This window comes from Semicossyphus pulcher, unplaced genomic scaffold, assembly GCF_022749685.1.
Source record: "Semicossyphus pulcher isolate SPU_LCO1_2020_fin unplaced genomic scaffold, fSemPul1.0.p SCAF_25, whole genome shotgun sequence".
Taxonomy (NCBI): domain Eukaryota; kingdom Metazoa; phylum Chordata; class Actinopteri; order Labriformes; family Labridae; genus Semicossyphus; species Semicossyphus pulcher.
Window position 1 is genome coordinate 9,209,651 of NW_027211699.1, and position 19,239 is coordinate 9,228,889.

Genomic DNA, 19,239 nt, shown 5'->3' on the forward strand with positions numbered 1-19,239 from the left:
TTAATAATCTTGTTGTAAAACTTTGCAAAAATGATCAAGATGATAAAAGTCACCTGCCTGCGACTTCAGGACTGACAGAAAAATGAAGACACTTGATTTTAGTGCAGAAACACAACATATTTCTGCCTCTGTTAAACTTATATATTTTGCCTTCATGTATATATTTAGCTCTACATGTAAATGATCTTTCTCAAACATATTATTATATCCTATCTGTCTTTTATATTTAATATCCAGCCTTTTAAATGGAGCCTCAAAGCTAAAGTGTTTCACACGATTGTGCTTGTATAACCAGAGTGACAATAAACATCTAGAATCGCAGCAAGTTTAATAATCAATTCATCATTTTTCATTAATCATTTCCTTTGTTTGTGACTTGAAGAGCTCTTGATTCCTGTCCCCTCCTGACTAAGGTTAATTAAGATGCACAACCACAGACATACTTACGGCCATTGTGTCTGATTAGCATAACAAAGACAAAAAGTGCTACTTCCTGCTGCTGTCAAGTCTTAGCCAGGTTCAGGTCCTTGTTTAAATATAAACGCACAGTATGACGACGGACATGAAATCTGAAGCATTTTAATGAGACACTGAGTGAAACATAAAAGCTGCTAGATAATGGAATAAAATAAAAACAGATACTTTGACTGGCATTAAAGACGTAAAAATACTACAAAGACATTTTTGATGAACCTTTAAAGTTTGTTTTATCACCTTCCTCTTTGTGTTTGACTTTTTCCTCTGTGTACCGTCTGAAAATAATCCACACGCAGCAGCTTTTGTGCTGATTGGAGCCGGTGTCTGATGAGGTCGGTCTTTTTGTTGGAGTGTGTTTACAGCCTTTGATAAACACCCCGCATTTTTCTTCTCTGCAGCTCGAGACGGCAGCTTAGGACAATGTGATACTCCTAAAGACCCCCGTTATCCAGACTGTGCCAGCAAGATGGATGTAAGTCTTCATATCTCGCTTAAGTCCAAACATCTTCACACGGAGAGAAAATAGCCCTTTGTCCTCTCTCAGGCGCTCACCTTGGTGCTACATAAGTTTGTTATAACAAGATAAGAGCTTCTTTTCGAGGGGGGGGTCTGAGAAACAAATTGTTCTGGGTGACGGCAGAGAAAAACACCATGTTGAAAAGAATAAAAAAAAAGATTTTACACACACAATAACTATTTCTACACACACATGGGTGGGAAAGAAAGCCTGTAGCTTCAATTGAAACTGAAATTTAACTTTGTACGATACAAACATTAGCGTTTCCCTAGCTTGCTTCCTTCTATTAACATGTGAAGAAATGTGTGAATATATTAAAAGAAAATGTACCTTCTGCAGAGAAGAGGTGTGCATTACGGTCTCCCACACTCCACATATATACACACTTGGCACATGTGTATTTTTAGAATCGCAGTCATGTTTATGGATGGAGTCTATAAATATTCGAATCAGTCCAAACACATGTAATTTGTACTAATAAGAGAGCTTGTGTGGGCCATACAGACGATAGTATACCTCCAGAGTCTGTACTGTTTTCTGACGCTATGGATGGATGTTTTTTTAGCTACAATACATTGACTGCACTTATATAGCGCCTTTCATGTTCACACACTGATGGAAGAAGCTGCAGAGTACAAGGCTGTCCATCAGGATCTAACTAATCACTGTCACACACATTCACACGCTGATGACTCTGCCTTTGGGTACAATTTGGGGTTCAGTGTTTGGACTGCGCCAAACTGCCAATCTACAGATTAAAACACTCTCTACTGTGCTACCTCTCTACCTCTGAGCAACCCCCGCCTGTAAAGAAAGAGTGCTAACTGTGTCTGGGATGGAGCTAGAGAAAATCCTCATGTAGTCCCACACCGATGTTTTCACTACTTCATTATTTTCCGCTGCCTCCACTTGTAAAGCCACCAGAAGCTGCTACTTCCTGTTTTTCATGTAGTTTGCCTAAAACCAAAATAACATCTCATTAATGAGCCATTTTTCTGCTGGAGTTGGAGTTAATATGTGAGAGGGAAAAGAATGACAGCAAAGTGCCTGCAGGCTAATCCACCTTTTGTCAGCCGAGGATGAATTTTAATCCGGCCCCTTGAGGCACCTTTTTACTTCTTTAGTCAAATGTAAGAGTTGCTAATAACCTTTTGCTTCCCTGAATCTTTGCCCTGCAGTGGATGCGTGCTCGTTGGACCTCAGACCCCTGCTACGCCTTCTACGGCGTGGACGGCTCTGATTGCTCCTTTCTGGTCTACCTGAGCGAGGTGGAGTGGTTCTGTCCACCACTGGCCTGGAGGAATCAGACTGCTACGCCCACCTTGAAGCCTCCGCCCAAGAGCCAGGTGACACAACATTTGCATATCATCCATTTAAATTCATCATGCATTTTAATCCAATCAAAAAGGTGTTCCACAAGGATCAGGCCTGGGCCCGGTCTTATTTACATTTTATATTGAGTATATTGTCTCTTTGATAACTGATTCTAACATCCATCTTTATGCAGATGACACTATTCTGGTTCAGTTTTTGGACTGTCACTCTCATGTCTTGGGGCTAATCCAAGACGGTAATCCCAAACCACTTCAACTTGCAAATATTACCATAAAATCTGGAATATAAGACGCAGTCTGTTTTTGGGGGTATCTCAGAGGGAAACATGGTTTCCCATAGCTATTTATTAAAAAAAACATTTATACAAGTTATTTCAACACTATTTAAATCTATTTTCATTTGAAACACTCTCAAAACACGCACAAATTAAAGCCTACCAACTGTTTTCGCCATGTCGACTTTGCAATCCTGCTAGCTACCGGTGTGCTAGTTGAGCTCAGCCTACGATAACATTGATTGTTGTGAGGATGGCGGCTGCACTGGCGATCATGACTGCGCGTCTGTGACGAAGCTTTAGCTAGATTTTAGCGCCATCGTATGACAAGAAAATACCACTCTCTTCATTTTACACTGGTATATTGGTCTCACCGGTGTATAGCACGCTGCCCACTTTTTAGATGAAAAAAAAAGTATTAAAAGTGCGCCTTATACACTGAATTTTTTGATAATTACGGTCCTTATTTGATCTGTTTTAATTCTGCATTTTCTTTTTTTTTTTTTTTTTTTTTTTTTTTCTATATGGAAAAAAAGAATTTGAACTTACTCCTTCCTAAACAATGCCAACTGTACAATAATAATAATAATACAACAAAAAATAATGCAAAAAGAGAAGAAAGGAGAAAATAAATACATTTACACATCTACACATCCATATACATGAGCACACACATACATACTACATCTAGTGCACATTTACATATACTGTATATATGAATAAGGAAGAGACCAACACACGACATAGACTAGATGTTAGTATAGGCCTGTGGAGGAACCAGTTTAAAGTTTCCAGCATGTCCACAGTTGCTGGAGGTAGGTTTTCTCTAATGGCATACAGCGCGACATCTCTGATATCCATATTGATATGGAGAGGGGGGAATCCGGCTGCCAGGTTATACGCAATATATTTTCTTTAAACAGCAAGAGCTATGAATTTTTATTTAACTTAATTTCTGCATCTTCACATCATTACAAATGAGGGAAAACTCAATTAATTTCAAGGCTTGAATAAAGGTTTGAATGAATGATTTAATTTCACAACAACGCATTTAGCTGAAGGAGAAAAAAGGTAGTGGGACTTTAGTCTCCTCAAGTCCTCAAAAGCACAAACAGGAACACCGCACCCTGTTTCTCAAACGGTTGTTGTAGCAGCACTAGAGACAACTGGTTGGTTTCACGCCTGTTCAATATGAGGAGATCCTGCACAAAGAGAACAAACTATCTGTTCAAATTTTACCTCTGAGTATAAAGACAACTCAACTGAGAGGGCACATTGGAGTCTGTACACATGCAAAACATGTCAAACATTTATCAGGAGCATGAGGTGAAAATTGCGATTGAAATTGACATGCTAAACATCACGGTTATTAGCCCTGCTGTCTCAGAGTGCTTTTAGCAGAGCATTTAATACGTCATTTTGTGATCAATAGCTCCCAGACTGTACTCTCACTGTCATTCCCCGCTGCACCATTTGGTTTCTAATTTCAGCACCAACACATCACGCTTAAAATCCCTCCTCCATCCCTATCCCCAACTGTTTGCCCCCATCCCCTCCTCCCCTTTCTCCCCAGAGTAATGTTCAGCCAGCTCGGCGGGCCCTGATGTGAATTCATTCTGCAGCCCTGCCTGCTGCTCTAATTGCACGCCTGTATTCACTGGGTCTAATCCCCGGGCTTCCCCTGGGTGCTCTGCATTTCGCTGTGCCGTACAGGAGTCGCTCTGGAGAGCAATAATTCACCTGCATTGTGAGAGGACAGAACAGCTCTGCATATTGATTTTGCCTTAAAGAGCATCAGAGAGAATCTTTTACAGTGCAGGTGAATGTGAGAGGGACAGTTTGTGTATATCAGGTTCCTTTCTGCGTGTTTATAAGTCCTCTGTGCTTCTCCAGTGCTGTTACCCCATTGATTAATGCTCCCATGCTGGTATTGTGTTGCGAGGCAGTGATTATAGCGAGCAGAGGAGGAGATATAAAATGAAAGCAGACTGTTTATGAGGAAGATCCAGGATTCCCTCAGGCAGCCCGTCTGAAAGCCCCCAGACTCTAACAGATAACAGGATATGACAGGCTCTCTGTGTTCTCTGTAAGGGATAATGTACAGTGAAATATAAAGCACACTATAAGAGACGAGTTTGTCTGAAGCCCCTGTCACACTCGCACTGCACTCCTGACATTGTCCGGGTGGGCTGCATTAGTGAACGCAAACAGCAGAGGTTTTTCACCCCGACTTTATGCAGACTTTTTTCTGCAGCCTCTTCGTAAGAAGCCTCCTCGCATGTCCGCAAGAAGTCGGGGTGCACTGATGTGGGAACACAGCAGCAACATTCACCGTGAGCGAGTGGGCGGGGTCATGACCTGTATCAAACCAGAAAAGCGACACACACACACACACACACACACACACAGGATGATTAAAAACATCCAAGGTTGAAGAAGAAGGTTTGCTTACAAGACGACAGCAAAGATGTCTGCAGACTGTGAGGGCCGATGCTGAAATTGTTCTCCAGTTGCGGAGACGGCAGCATACTTTTAATGTCATGTCCTGCCTCATGAGACAAACCCATATGTAGAGGGGAACTGCGGCAGCTTGAAATGTTCTTGAAATTGTCAGGAGTGCATGTGTGAAAAGGGCTTCAGTGAGTTTTATTAGAAAAACTGATTTATTTTCAACCTCCTGTCTCATGGAGAAGTGAGGGACAGCCCTCCTGAGAAACACTTATCACACAGCAAACAACAGGAGACACACAGTTGTCTCTACGTCTAAGCAGTACCTGCTCAATAATAGTTCAGATGAAGGACAACGCGCCCTGTGTGCAGCTGTCAGATAAGAACATTCTGCTGAAGGGAAGTCACAATATTCTGTGTGCTGCCTCCATCGCCAAAGAAAACTGTGCTTCTTGAAATCAGTCTAATTTTTGTCTCCTGTGTTTCAGGCTGTTTTCCAGTCCGACGTCGGGACTCTGCTGGAGCAGGTCGGCACCGGGAAGGAATCCCTGAGCTTCATGAAGAGACGCATACGCAGGCTGGCTGCTCAGTGGGCCTCGGCTGCTCGACGGCTGGATGACAAACTCCGCAATCACTGGAGGGAGCAGAAAAGGGTGAGGCGGCATTCTTCATTTAAATCTGCTCCTGCACCCACCGGAGGATGAAAGTGTCGGATGAGAGTCTGTGTGTGGTTTCATCTTTTCAAAGTGTCGTGGTTGCAACATGATGAGCCAGCAGAAGGGTTCTTGTAGTTCAACAGATTCTCTTTCTTGTTTCTTCAGCTCCTAATTTGATGTAAATCCATCTGTTTAGGCAGTAAAGAAAGAGAAGCACTTAGCGCTGGATGTTTGGGATCAAACAGTTCTAAGAAAGCCAGACAGTCCTTTAATGCCTCATGCCATGCTGCTAAGTTACCAGAACAGCTGTGACATTTAGTTTGACTTACACATTCTTCTTTTATCTGCGGCGTCTCGGCGTGAATCGCACAATGTTGAGTTACATGCTGAGTAGATAATGATGGAGAGTCACTGTAGCAGGCATTGATTGGCTTTGGTGCACTTTCACTGCCGACATTTAAAGGGACATTTCCACACAGCCTGCTGCAACCGTCTGAAGACATAAAAATGACTTCAGACTCCTCCTGGCTCGTATGTTAAGCCTTTACATGCTACAGTAACCGACTGTGGTGCAGAACATCCCACACTGAGCATGGCGCCGACTCAGTGCTGCAAATTGCCTCACTTTCATCCTCTGATTAGGGAGTTATTTTTGCCTTTTTGTGGCTGTTACAGCGATGACACACACATTTGTTTGGTGTTCAATTGTTTTTCTGTGGGTTGCCAGCTGTCGTCTTTTTTGAACCACAGGCTACTCAGTTTTGTTTGGCAAGAATAAAGTTGTAAAAAGAACAAAGAGGATGTCGACACAGTCAGTAATTCAACCAACGCGTCTCCACCTCCTCTCGTTGTGCGAAAAAGAAGCCAGAATACCCCCGGAGCGGGCGCTGCAGAGTGTGTGCAGTAGAGATCGGCTGGGGGACGTCCCGCTCCTTCCTCTACCCAAACACACCTTGTGTCCTTACCGTGTTGGAGCCCTCAGAAAAAGGGGAAAGGGGAACTTTATAGAAGTGTGCATTTTTCAGGCATTTTTGAGATGCTGTCCAGTTGCATTATGGGAAATGTATGATCCAGTGTTTTGGCATCTTGACCAATACTAGGGAGTAAAAGGATATCTCAGCCTCTTCTGCTTTGCTTCGACCATTTACACAATTACACAATACACAATAATTAAAATTAAGACTAATCCTGAACACCAAGCCCCACCTGTGAATTATAATTTTTTTACAGGAAGGAAACAATATTTTGTCAGTCAAAACTCGACGTGGACACGCCCCTGTAGTCACTGAGATTAAAACCAGCCTCAGTCTGATGCTGACAGCTAAAAGCTTGAAACTCCAGCAGCTTAAATCAAACATGACAAAGGAAATGAATTCATTCGTCGTGTTTTGTTTTTTGTAAATGAGCTGACAGCCTCCTGGCGTTCTGCTCTGCGTGTTTGTGTGTGTGCGGTTTGATCAGTTTCTTTCCGCTGGATAAATCAAAGCTTGTTCTGTAAATAACATTACACTCTTCGCAAATGCCTTCTTCTTCCCCACCGGGGAGACGGCTTTGTTTATTGTAATGGTGTGTTTGACAGTAATGGTGACTGTCCATTACGCAGGCCCTGCAGGCTTGGCTTCATCACACTGAATGCAGGAGCGGGAACAGAAATAGAAATTAGAGAAGAGATGTTTTATGTCTCCTGAAATCCTGTCTCCATTTTTTCTGCTTCACGTTCTTCATTTGCTGGTTCTGACTTCTTACGTGATCTTAATGTGATGTTTGAGTCACAGATGGACATTTTCCATCTGTGTGTACTCCAACCTGAAGCACAACAATGTGAGCGTGATGACTCACTCGTAGCAGGGATGATAACGAGGGTAACACAATGCTCTCACTTCCATCTACGGCCAAGTTTTTCTCCCTGCTGCAGCATCCGTATCTGCTCTGTGGAAGCTCTTTTTGTGTGTTCTCATTTTCGGAATGAAATCAGAAAAAAGTGAGGAATTTACTTGCATATTTGATTTTACGATGCTTCTTTAATCCCTCAGAGTACCAGTATGTCTTCAAAGATGTAGAACCTGTTTTCACAAAGCCGAACACAACACCCACAGACTTTCAACTCCTTTCCTGCTTAATTCTCCTTCTTATCTAACTTATTTATTAAACCGTTCTCTTCTCCAAACCTAAACCAGATCTCTGTCACATTTAGCTCCGGGCTCTTGAGTTTAACATCGAACATGTGGAGCTCATCGAGTGGACGGCGCTGCAGGCTGAACAGATTTGTGTCTCACACACGGGGGAATCATTGTGTCAGCGGTGTTGGTGATGAAACTTTGAATTAGTTTGGTGTCTGATCAGAACTGATAAACTTTATAGTTAGAAATGTAAGTTTAAAAAGACACCTATTATAAAAACAAAACCTCAATGACATGATTTAGACGAAGCTTAAACTTGTGAAATGAAAGATAAAATTTGAAATATTTCTTTGGATTCAGAAGCGAAGACAGAGTAGAGGAGGAACGGCGAGAGGAGACGTAACTAACACTAACACTACAGTCATTGAACTTTCCATAAGCGTGAATATCTGCTTCAGACCGACACAAGAAGCTGTTCTGCTGCAGACTGAGCCCACCTGAGGGCTCCAACACGCCAAGGACACCTGAGGGCTCCAACACGCCAAGGACACAAGGTAAAGGTGTGTTTTGGGTAGAGGAAGGGGCGGGAAGTCAATACTGCGGCTCCACCAGCCGATCTCTGCTGCACACACTCTGGAGACAAATCCGCTCCGGGGGGGATTTGTTTTGTACAACAAGAGGAGATGGAGACACGTAGTCCATCTTTATAAACAGGTTTAAAGCTATTTTAAAGGGATCGTGTTTGTATCTACTGTTATCACTTAAGACAAATACAATCAAAAACAAAATCAATGCTGCCATCTGTTGAAGAATCTAATTAAAATCTAATTTCATTACATATTTACCAGCCCGGGAAACTCCATCCTTCCTCATCAGCAACTGAAGCGCTCATTTGTCGCTCTGCATATCAAATATCCCTCAGCAGATCAACTTTCATTCCAACTCCAGGCACAGCTGACTGTATTTCTTGGGAGTTGCGTTGGTGTGAATACACAGCCACTCTGCTTCCCTGGCTTTCATTACATCCTAAATTACATATAAATTTTGACATCGCTGATCCATGCCAAATATCTGAATTTATTCATAAGTGATCCATTGAAGCGTCGGTGAAAATTGCTTCACAAAACCTAGATTATTCACCACGCAGGGCTGGAGATTGTTTGAATATAAACATCTAAAACTGCTGCAGATAATGACTCGTTCTCGACAGGAACAAAAACAAAACATTGTGCACTAAACTTTCTCTTGCCTCCACTCTTCTCCTTCAGATTCTGGTTCACGTCGGCTTCCTGACCGAGGAGTCCGGGGACGTGTTCAGCCCGAAGGTGCTGAAGGGCGGCCCTCTGGGTGAGATGGTGCAATGGGCCGACATCCTCAGCGCCCTCCACGTGCTCGGACACGACCTGAAGGTCTCCGTTTCCCTCAAGGAGCTGCACGGGTGAGTTTAGATTTGACTTCTCACGCTCTGATCGTGTTGTTTGTCAAGCTGGAGGCTGAACAGCTGCAGGTGATGTGCAAGAGTTAATTTTAATGTGGGACTATTTGTGGCGTCTGTGCAGCAATCATTATTTGTTCCATGAAAGTGCAACAAATCAACTGTTCAGCTTGTATGGAACAGAGATGCTCTGATACCTTTTATTCCTTGCTGATATATATTCCATACCTAGACTTAGGTATTGGTAGATATTGCCCTTTCCATACTAGTGCCTCCTGGTTGTGTAACTCTTTATTGAATCTGTCTTGTACCTTTGTTGTTTTTATTTGCTGTAGAGGAAATATTCCTTTCAGGCCGGATCGGAGGCATTACCAATTCTGGTATCGGCATTCTTACAACTGAACTTCTTGGCTTATTAGTTGGCTGAAAATGCTGATGTCTGTGCTGCGTTCTCGAGGAGTAATCAGCGACCCACATCCTGTTTTTGATCACCTTTTGTCCACACACACGTAAGCTCTCTCTCCTTCCTGCAGAGCGTCGCTTCAGCCTCAGGGCTTTGACAGCATCTCCACAGTTTGTGTCGCCTCCTTCCCGCCGCAGCTCACTGACTCCAGAGTGATAACGGGCTTGTCTCTTGTCATCACAAACATGAGTGCCTCTGGACAAACATATACACAATGTGCCTTCCAGTCAGGCAGAGCAGATGGTTTCATCTAAAAATATAAGACTATTGATTTTCACGCTGCTGAGGTGGAATGAGAGGAGCTCAGAAAAAAAGACAGGTCCAGTCCTGCAGTGAACTTTCTCCGGACTGCTCCCGGCTTCACGCTGCCCGGTCGGGGAAACCGATCGTGTACAAGACGAGATTTGCTGTCGATTCTTTTCAGCCTGTGGGTGGTGTGAAGCAGACAGGCTGATGATAATGCACGCTTGTTATTGAGCACTGGATGCCCTGCTGTAGGGAAGAGGTGAAGGCATTGATGAGTTAGAGCTGCCCTTTGATCTGAAATTTCAGGCTGTGAAGAAAAGCAGCTTTGATAAAAACAGTGTGGGGAGATCAGTGAGGTGGGGAGGATGTCGCAGTGGGAATGCTTCTGCTGGCCGTGCTGTTATTTAGCTCGCTAATTGGTGTCACGGTGTATTGAATCATTGGGAACATAACCAGAGATGTTTAGAAAAATGCGGACGGAGCTCTCACAAAGAAACATCGGCCAAGGTTAGAGCAAATGCTTTCCAACAGCTGAATATAGTGAGTGTGTTTATTCCGCAGCGGAGAGGGATTTTATTGGTGTATATGCATTCATATAAACAGTGCAGTTAGGGCTGATATTGTCTGTATTCATCAGGAAATAAAGTGTTCAGCCTCAGAGAAACTATAACGAAGAGCTGAACTGGTTTTATTGGGCTGCGACCATATTCCCTCTTTGCTCGCAGCACAAACAAAACACACCCAGATGTGTGCTCTTTTTTACGGCTTCTTAAATCGGCCAGATAACGGCAGATGCTGCACATCCATGAATCCCCTCTCTGTGACTATTAATGAACAGAAAAAGGGAACATTTCTCTCCATCCTTTACTCTTACTCTCCCACACGCTGTTAAATTGACAGATCGTTATGTGGGTTGTGCTCCCACAGATTCCCTCAGGCTTGTATCTATTTACATTTCCCACTCTTCACTTTCCCAGCCAGGCTTTTGGAAAGCAGCTTAATATCTATGAACGGCCTGCTGTGGCTCTTCTGTGGACGCGATTGTGGATATGTTTAGCTTTTTCTCAGATAGACAGATTAGCCACACCAGGAGATTAGTTACACTGGGAGTCAAGCTGTTGGTTTGCAGCACATAATTGCCTCTAATGGGCAACATTCATGCTCTCTGGTGGCTTCATTCAGTCATCACTCTGGCTGCAGCCGCCCCTTGCTGTCCTCCTGCTAAGACGAATCCTTTCTGCTCACACATCCCTCTTGCAGCCTTTTCTCTTCGGTGAGATCTCGGGCTTATTTTTCCTGCAGATTCTCCACCGAGGTTTCATTTCTGAACATCACGTTCTAGTCTCTCCCTGTAGTCGGGATTTCTGCATAATTATTCTGCATTTGGAAGTATCCAGTTATTAAATTGCTCCTTTTCTCCCTCCGCAATTTAACTATTTAAATTTTTAATTTAATCTGAACTGGTTGGTGTTCTTCTTGCTCGGCTCTTGGCCTGCCGCACCTCCACCGGTGCCAACTTGTTAGCTGCAGGGTCACCAGCTGGGGACGCTCATAGATGTTTCGCCCCTTAACCCAGAACCTCTCCTGGTGGTGGGGGAGTGAACAGGGACGTCCCCCAACCAGGTTTATGTATTTCTCTTTCAATTAAGGTTTACCATTTGTAAGGTAAAGACGGGTAAATTCAAACACTGTGAACAACAGATTGAGCAGATGGAAGCAGAAGGAATGTTTTTCACTTTGCAGCATCAGCTCTGCCTTTTGTCTAATATTAATATGTGTTTGTTTATTTATTTGGCAATGAACATCAGTATAAACAACCCGGCCCCGGATAATCGGAAGAAAATGGATAAAATTATAAGTTGTAAACATGCCAGAGTTAGCAAGAATGCCAATTTATATTTATAGGCCCTTTGCAGACAACATAAACAAATACATAAACAATACACAAGTGGAAAAAACATGTTAGTTAATAAGAAATAAATATTTTTTAACAAAATTCAGACATAAAAGTCGTAAATTTGACACAAAAAATGGCAAATTTATGAGATTCTAAAGTCATAAACTTCCGAGAAACAAAAACTAGCAAAATAGTGTTTTAGGAACCTTTTTGGGCCGCGACCCCCCCAAAAACGTAGGTTGGGGTTCACGCCCCCCTCCCTCTCGATTCACCTGTTTCTCTTCTCTGCCCTGTTGGCTCTGCTGCTCACACAGGTGTGCATGGCACGGAGCTCGGAGCAGATTTAACCTGTTTTCTCTGCACACAAGAAGCAGACTTCAAAGAGGAGAGAAACTGAGCGACCCTCTGCTGCAGAAACACACGTTTCTATGCTCCCTGTTTGCCACAGGGGTTACCATCACACATGGAAGTTACCCTACGACCTCATGATGGATACTACAAGTAAACAAACCTGCATTACAGACAATATATGTACAGAGCTACTTTAAATCCGTGGTTTCAGTTGTTTTTTCGTTGCAACAAACAACAGCCCCAAGGTTGTGGGTGACAATTATATTAAGTGCATTACACACTTGGGTGGGTGTCCAGAGAGAATTTATGCGCAAATTTGAGTTATTTTCACACAAATTTGCCATTTTTTTCTGCCGAATGTACCACTTACATCTCAGAGATTATAGTCCTACAGTTGTTACTCTACACTGAAATTTGTCAGCAAAATTTGGTTGACCTGTTGTACACACAGTCACGGTCCCAAGAGGGTGACTCTTGCTGACTTTCTTTCAATCGCCCCAGCAGCTCAAACTTTTTACACGTTCAGCATCCTGCATTTCAGCATCTACCTACTGGTTTTGCAGAACGTTCAGTGCAGACATTCATGGTTCCCAGAGGTTAGACTTTTCCCAATCATGAGGTTGACATTTGAGGATTTTGAGTGAAATATCTGAACAATGATTGGATGGATTACCTTGAAAGTTGGTCTACACATACACATCCTCCTGAGGATTAATCACAATAACCTTGGTGATCCCCTGACTTTTTATTCAAGGCCATCATTTTAATTTGCTCAAGGACCACATAGCTGCAAAACTCAGGACATTCCCATCATCCTTAGCTGTAGTTGTTGAGTTTGAGTTAGCCAATGTTTGCATGCTAACAGGCTAAACTAAAATTGCGGTTAGCATTGTCAGTGTAAAAATGTTATCCGACTGACAAAGCGTTTCTTAGCGAAGCCTCATGGAGCTGCCAGCATGTCTGTAGACTCTTCTTCTTATCGATTTATGATCACAGGCTGTGAGGCTGAAAATGCATCTGCTCAAGTCTTTTATAGCGCATGTTTCACTGCAGGTTTGATTCAACAGCAGAAACTAATTCCCATTTAATCTTTGAAAAGAGGCCATATGTTGAACATTACGATTTTAAGATGCAACCACTTTCCGTGATATCATTTTAATGCTGCTGCACTTTTATTAAACAGAAAATATTATCCATCACCCACTTCCTCTATTTTTTTCTTTTACAGTGTTAAAAAGACAAATAGCAGTGTAGAAATAAAAGAAAAGAAGAGCGTACGGTGTTTGTCGCTCATCTTCCCCGCGTGTTCTTTAATTGAGGTGGAGACTCGGGTGGCTGTGACATCATATCTGTCACTACCAGCGGCACTTGTCGCATGCCGTCTCTGCAGAGGGGAAGACAGCTGTCACTTCCACCTGGGGATATTCCCTCATCCCCTCCCAATGCGACATGGGTAATTAGCCGGCGAAAGACATGGTGTCTTAACACCTGAAGAGATGTGGATGGATGGAGGGAGAAAACAGAGGAGGGAGATAACAAGGAGGGTGGAGGGAGCTGCAGCCTGTTCCGTCAGCAGAGTGTGGAATGAATGCACTCACACACCGATACTAGTAGAAGCAGTAGTGATGTGATTTTGAGATAATCTGAAGGAACCAGTACTTTATTGCTTAAGAGCCCAAACCACCACAGGATGCCACTCAGTCTCAGACACTTTTCTAGTAGGCTACCTGTTTGGCATACAAAACAAAGGTGCTGCTGTGCGTACACATTTTCCGATTGACCGTATTCAAATGGCGACCATGTTCCTCTTACGCAACATCCAGGGTGTCTAGCTGTAATAACCCAAAAATCACTATCAATTCATCACTTCACTTTTGATCATTAACAGAAATACAATGAAAGTGACAATCTGGAGGGAAATATGGTCATATTTCAAGTTAAAACAACATATTTGATAACCCATTAGCTACTGAAAGCTAATTTTACAGTTTAATGGCTGAATGCTAATGATAGCTGTTGTCTGACTGTAGCTAATGCGTTATCAAATATGTTGTTTTAACTTAAAACATATGTCCTGAAACCAATTCCTACCTTATATTATGTTAGCTAGGAATTTACACCATATTAACACTACTTCCTAGCTAAAGAAGTGGCTGAAAGCTAATGTGTGTTAGTGTTACATGATACAGAAATTCCTAGCTAACATAATATTAGCTAGGAAATGGCTTAAGGAAAACAGTCACATTTCATTTGAGATAAGTTAAAACAACATATTAAAACCATTAGCTACAGGACAACCGCTAACAATAGCATTCAGCTACTTCCTCAGTAAGGACAGGCTGAAAGCTAATATTACAGTTACACAATTATTAGTTGGGAATTGGTTTAAGGAAAATTCATATTTCTATTTACACTTTTAATAACCCATTAGCTACAGTCAGGCAACAGCTAACATAAGCATTCAGCCACTTACTAGCTAAGAGGGATGCCGAAAGCTAATATCACTGTTAGTGTGGTAGTGTTGCGCAGTAGGAAAGGTGTAGATTCCTAGCTAATATAATATAATCTAGGAAATGGTTTCAGTAAATATAGTCATGTTTCAAGTTATAACAACATATTTGATAACCTATTGCTATGATCAGACAACAGCTAACATTAGCATTCAGCCTCTTACTAGCTAAGGAAGTTGCTAAAAGCTTTAGCTACGATAGAATAGTGTAAATTCACAGCTAACGATAATGTTAGCTAGGAAGTTGCTGAACGCTAAGATTAGCTGATTAGCTAATGAGTTATCTGATGTCCCTCTGGATTGTCAGCTGTCTTTTTAGTTGCTCATTTATCAGGAAGCAGTTAAAACTATCCCTGTATACGGTATACTTAAATGACTTACAACCTGGTACAAAGAAGTACGACATCATAACAGCGTTTTAGCTTCCCATCCCAGTGCTGCTACTTTTTCGCTAGATTCTGTGACTTTTCAGACCCCCTCTGTGACTTTTTTTCTAAAAAGCGACTAGCAACAAATTCATTTTCAGACTCCTCAAATGTATTATATTGTAATTAATTCCCATGTATGTTGCACAGAGTAATCGCAGTTCGCGGCTCCTCTGCCAACAGCTCTGAGTTGCTCTCTCTCCGCTCTCTTCTTGTCCCGTGCGCAGCAGCACTGCGCAGGCAGTCAGGGGCGGGCGGGGCTGGCCTGGGGCAGCCTCACAACCACTAAGTGTAATGCAAATAAGTACATGAGGACGTCACCAATATGCACATTAGTGTATGACTGCATCTGGCGACTTCTCTGGAGCTTTTGACAGAGCACCGTGAACAACCACAGTTATTTTTTACCTTGTTTCTTGCTACAAGCATACAGTCAAGCCGGCGCTTTGTGATCAGTAACCCTGAGAGAGGATTTAATGACATGGATGTGCAGGGTTTCTGAAGTGTACAACAGGAAACATTAAAGCTCCAGCAAAGAGCCTTGTTATGCTGCCAATCTCAGGTTGTGCTGATGCACTTCCACCCTGCAGCCGTCTGCTTACTGTGCTTTGTATCTCCACTTCAAGATATAAGCAACACCGTAGCATTGTTAAAAATAGCCAGTGTGTGCCATCGGTGTGCCAGTGCTTGTGTTGCAACCAACTTTAGTGTGATATTCCTTAATTTTGGTGGCTTTAGAGCATTTAGTTGCATAAAATACAACAGTGGACAGTGTTTTTAAATGTATTTTATGCTAAAAGGCTCTGTTTTTATTTTCTTTAAGATTTTTACAGAATAATCCTGGATTTTTCAAATGCCATAAAGGTTTAAGGGAATTTTACACAGTTTTTATGTCCCTGCACGCCCCAAAATTATAATATTTTCTTTAGTATAACTACGTTTTACTTCCTCTTGTGTTGCTGACAGCCAACAAAGAGCTTCCAGAATAGAAAGGGAAGAGAAAACACAAAGGAGCTGCTGATTTTGCACTTCATTACCTCCTACTAAACACAAAAACAAAGATTTATTTCTTATTTAAGTTGCAAATAATAAGCTGTTGTAACTTTTTCTACATCTTCATGAGCTGCAGAAATTCAAGCCAGAAACTGCACATCAAGGCGACACATGAGCTGTATCTGATCATAACAGCGCCAACATCCGACTTTTTGTCTCCTCCTGCCATCCTGCTGTCTCAAGTAGCTGATTAGCATGCCACACCGCGCTCCCTCTGCTTCACAAACAGTGGCACATCAACTCTCCTTTCCGCCTGTCTCATTCCCCTCATGTTGCGAGCCCTCCGTAAACTCCTTGCCCCCCGCCGCAACCCCTCGTGTGTGCCTAGAAATCTGCCTCGGCCAATTCCCCTCCCTGCTGGACCTGTGCAGCCTTCCTTTAAGAAGTAATGCGGTGTGACTGTGGAGTCTCTCACGCTCGTTTGTTTCTCTGGTTCTCTTCCTTTTTCCCCAAACTGGTGAGCTGCCATGGTGCCAGTGACCAGCTGTGAAACACAAATTGTGCCCGATGGTGGTTTGCAAGTGTTGTCCGGAAATTTACCCAAGTTTTGTACCTTTTTTTTTTCCGTCTCTGCAGTCTCTTCTTTTTTGCAATTCATCCCTCACAGTTTATTTGTTCTATCGGCAGTTAGGATGACAGATAAGTTGTGAATCCTGGCGACTGTATCAGTCTTAGGCGACACATCAGTACTTGTCAGAAGGATAGATTCATTGTTTGTGGGATTTGTTGCTGAAAGATAAAATAATACCCTCCTTATCTTTAATCTCTTGTGTCTGTTTGCATGTTTGATTGAGATAAAGACAGAAAGAGAGCTAGCTGTTTGTACTATTCTCTTACTAAATGTATGTGTGCTTCACTACTGTATATATGTGTGCTCCTATTTCCTCACTCTTGTCTCTCTAATGCTCTTTAATCCGTTTACTCTTCCCTTAAAGTTTGCCTGGATTTGCATATATCCAATTAAACCTGTGAGCAGCAGCAGCTTCAGTGGATCAGTGGCGAGCCGAGTCACAAACAGTCGCTGTAATGCATCTGCTCTCGCATTACTGCACGACTATGATTGTAATTCAAACTTAGACTCGCACAGTGAATCCTCTCTCGTGCACAAACATCATTTATACTACATACACACCACAGGCGAGGGAAGCCTCCGACGTGGCTGCAAAAACACACACACAGAAACAACATGCACGTTTATTTCAATTAATTATTGTGAAAAATTAGACAAAATTCACAAAATGCAACGTCAGTTTCTGACAATAGTCAGACTATTGTCATTACTTTAACATCATCAAGTCAAAATGTTCCTAATCATTTGGTTTATTACAACAACAGTTAGTTCAGACCAAGTAATCTGATTGGATAAGAGGCGTTCCATGAGTGCTGATACAGAGAACAACATCACTGGGACTTTTTACTCTGTGTATCTCTGCGCCTCAGCCAGGTGTTCAGGTGTTTCACTGGTTGACTTGATAAATTAAAACAAACAAATAAATGTACATTATATAAAACAGCTGATCTGTGGTAACCTGTAGACACAGACGCTGTGCCCCAATTCAGGGTCTGCATCCTTCGAAGGATGTCTTTGAAGGCCGATTACATCACAGCGGCCGACAAATGCTGCAGCAGCATCCATCGGGTGCATCTTTCACGGCCAACATATCCCGAGATTTAAACGAGATGGCGGACTCGCGGCCGAGGAATTTACTTTACATGTAAAATAATTTGGTTTCAACTCAATCAAATAGCTGAAAAGAAAGGGCCCTTGAAACAAATTGTCTTTAAATGATAGGTTAGGTTACATGATGTTAGTTTTGATAGCTAGTAACAGGAAGTCCTCCATAGACCAGACCGTCTCAGTCCGGCCTTAGCGTCTACGCAGGCTGCGGACGACTCATCATTCATAGACAGCGTCCTTCGGGGGATGCAGCCCCTGAATTGAGACGGCTACAGTGCAGGACAATGTTTAGGTTGCTTGGCAACAAGAGTCCAGTTACAGTTAAGTTGTGAATCTAGTTGAGTTGGTGGAGCAAAAAATAATCTGTTGTTGATTGTAACTGTTTACTACAGTTTGCCGCCTACGACCGAATCACAGCAGAGCTGTTATTCAGAACATCCCCACTCCCTCTCGTGTGATATAACTTAATTAAACATTAAAACTTAATTTTCCTTCTTGTGATCGTTAAACTTCATTGAGCACATTTTTGCACATCAACATGTTTTCTTTTTAAGTTCTTTTCCTCCCTTTATCTGTAGATCACCTTTTAATCTAAATGACGTTTATTTTCTCGTAACTAACTTACCTGATTTTGGGCCTTACTGTGGTTTGATCCTTCACCTGGACTGTTATTAAACCACCTGGCTGCATACTGCAAACTTTAGAGGACATAAATACAAGTAAAGAAAAGCACTTTTGTTTGTGTAAGCACTGATCGCCTGGGCGTTCACCTTTCAGCGAGCGCAGCTTAAAGCACCTTGGCTGACACTTTCACGCTCATTATCCCGCCTGCTACAGGGGAACCGGCAGCCATGCCTCTTTTCACAAGGCTGCACTGCCGACTGAATATGTTCTCTGTCCAAAGAAAGATCGATACAGGCGCTTTTATTTTTGCAGGTGTTTGTGTGTTTGGTTTTGGGTGTGTTTCTAAACCAGGCAGCGAGAGGAAGAGGGAGTGTAAGGTCAAGGGTCTGTGACTTCAGCTGCGAGAACTTTTATAAAGTGGCAGCAGTTTGAAAACACTACAAGCTTCATATTTTCAAGGGACTGAGCATGCTCTTTTCTGCAGTATGCTTTTGCTCGCTATATTTTTAAACATGAGGTAAGAAGCCTTGACATCAATCTTTTTTTATATAAACTCCTTTCATGACAGAAAGTTTGCATTTCCATTTAAAGTCCTGGATGTCGAGGCTGACGTCTGTATTTTATTGCAAAAAATCTGGTTGCAGTATCTATTTTATTGCCCTATCATTTAAACGTTGCACTTCAGAGATGATGTAACTGATGTCCTCAGTGCTGTTTATAATGTCGTCACA

General features: G+C 42.4%; 1 protein-coding gene across 1 annotated transcript in view; it reads left to right on the forward strand.

The window, feature by feature from the left end:
• Positions 1–19,239, forward strand: part of LOC138604140 (alpha-1,6-mannosylglycoprotein 6-beta-N-acetylglucosaminyltransferase B-like) — a 60,868-nt gene that overhangs the window by 22,199 nt on the left and 19,430 nt on the right. The window contains exons 5-8 of the mRNA XM_069675997.1: positions 876–949; positions 2,173–2,340; positions 5,540–5,704; positions 9,096–9,265. Of these exons, the coding sequence (XP_069532098.1) occupies positions 876–949; positions 2,173–2,340; positions 5,540–5,704; positions 9,096–9,265 (577 nt within the window). The remainder of the gene's footprint in view (positions 1–875; positions 950–2,172; positions 2,341–5,539; positions 5,705–9,095; positions 9,266–19,239) is intronic.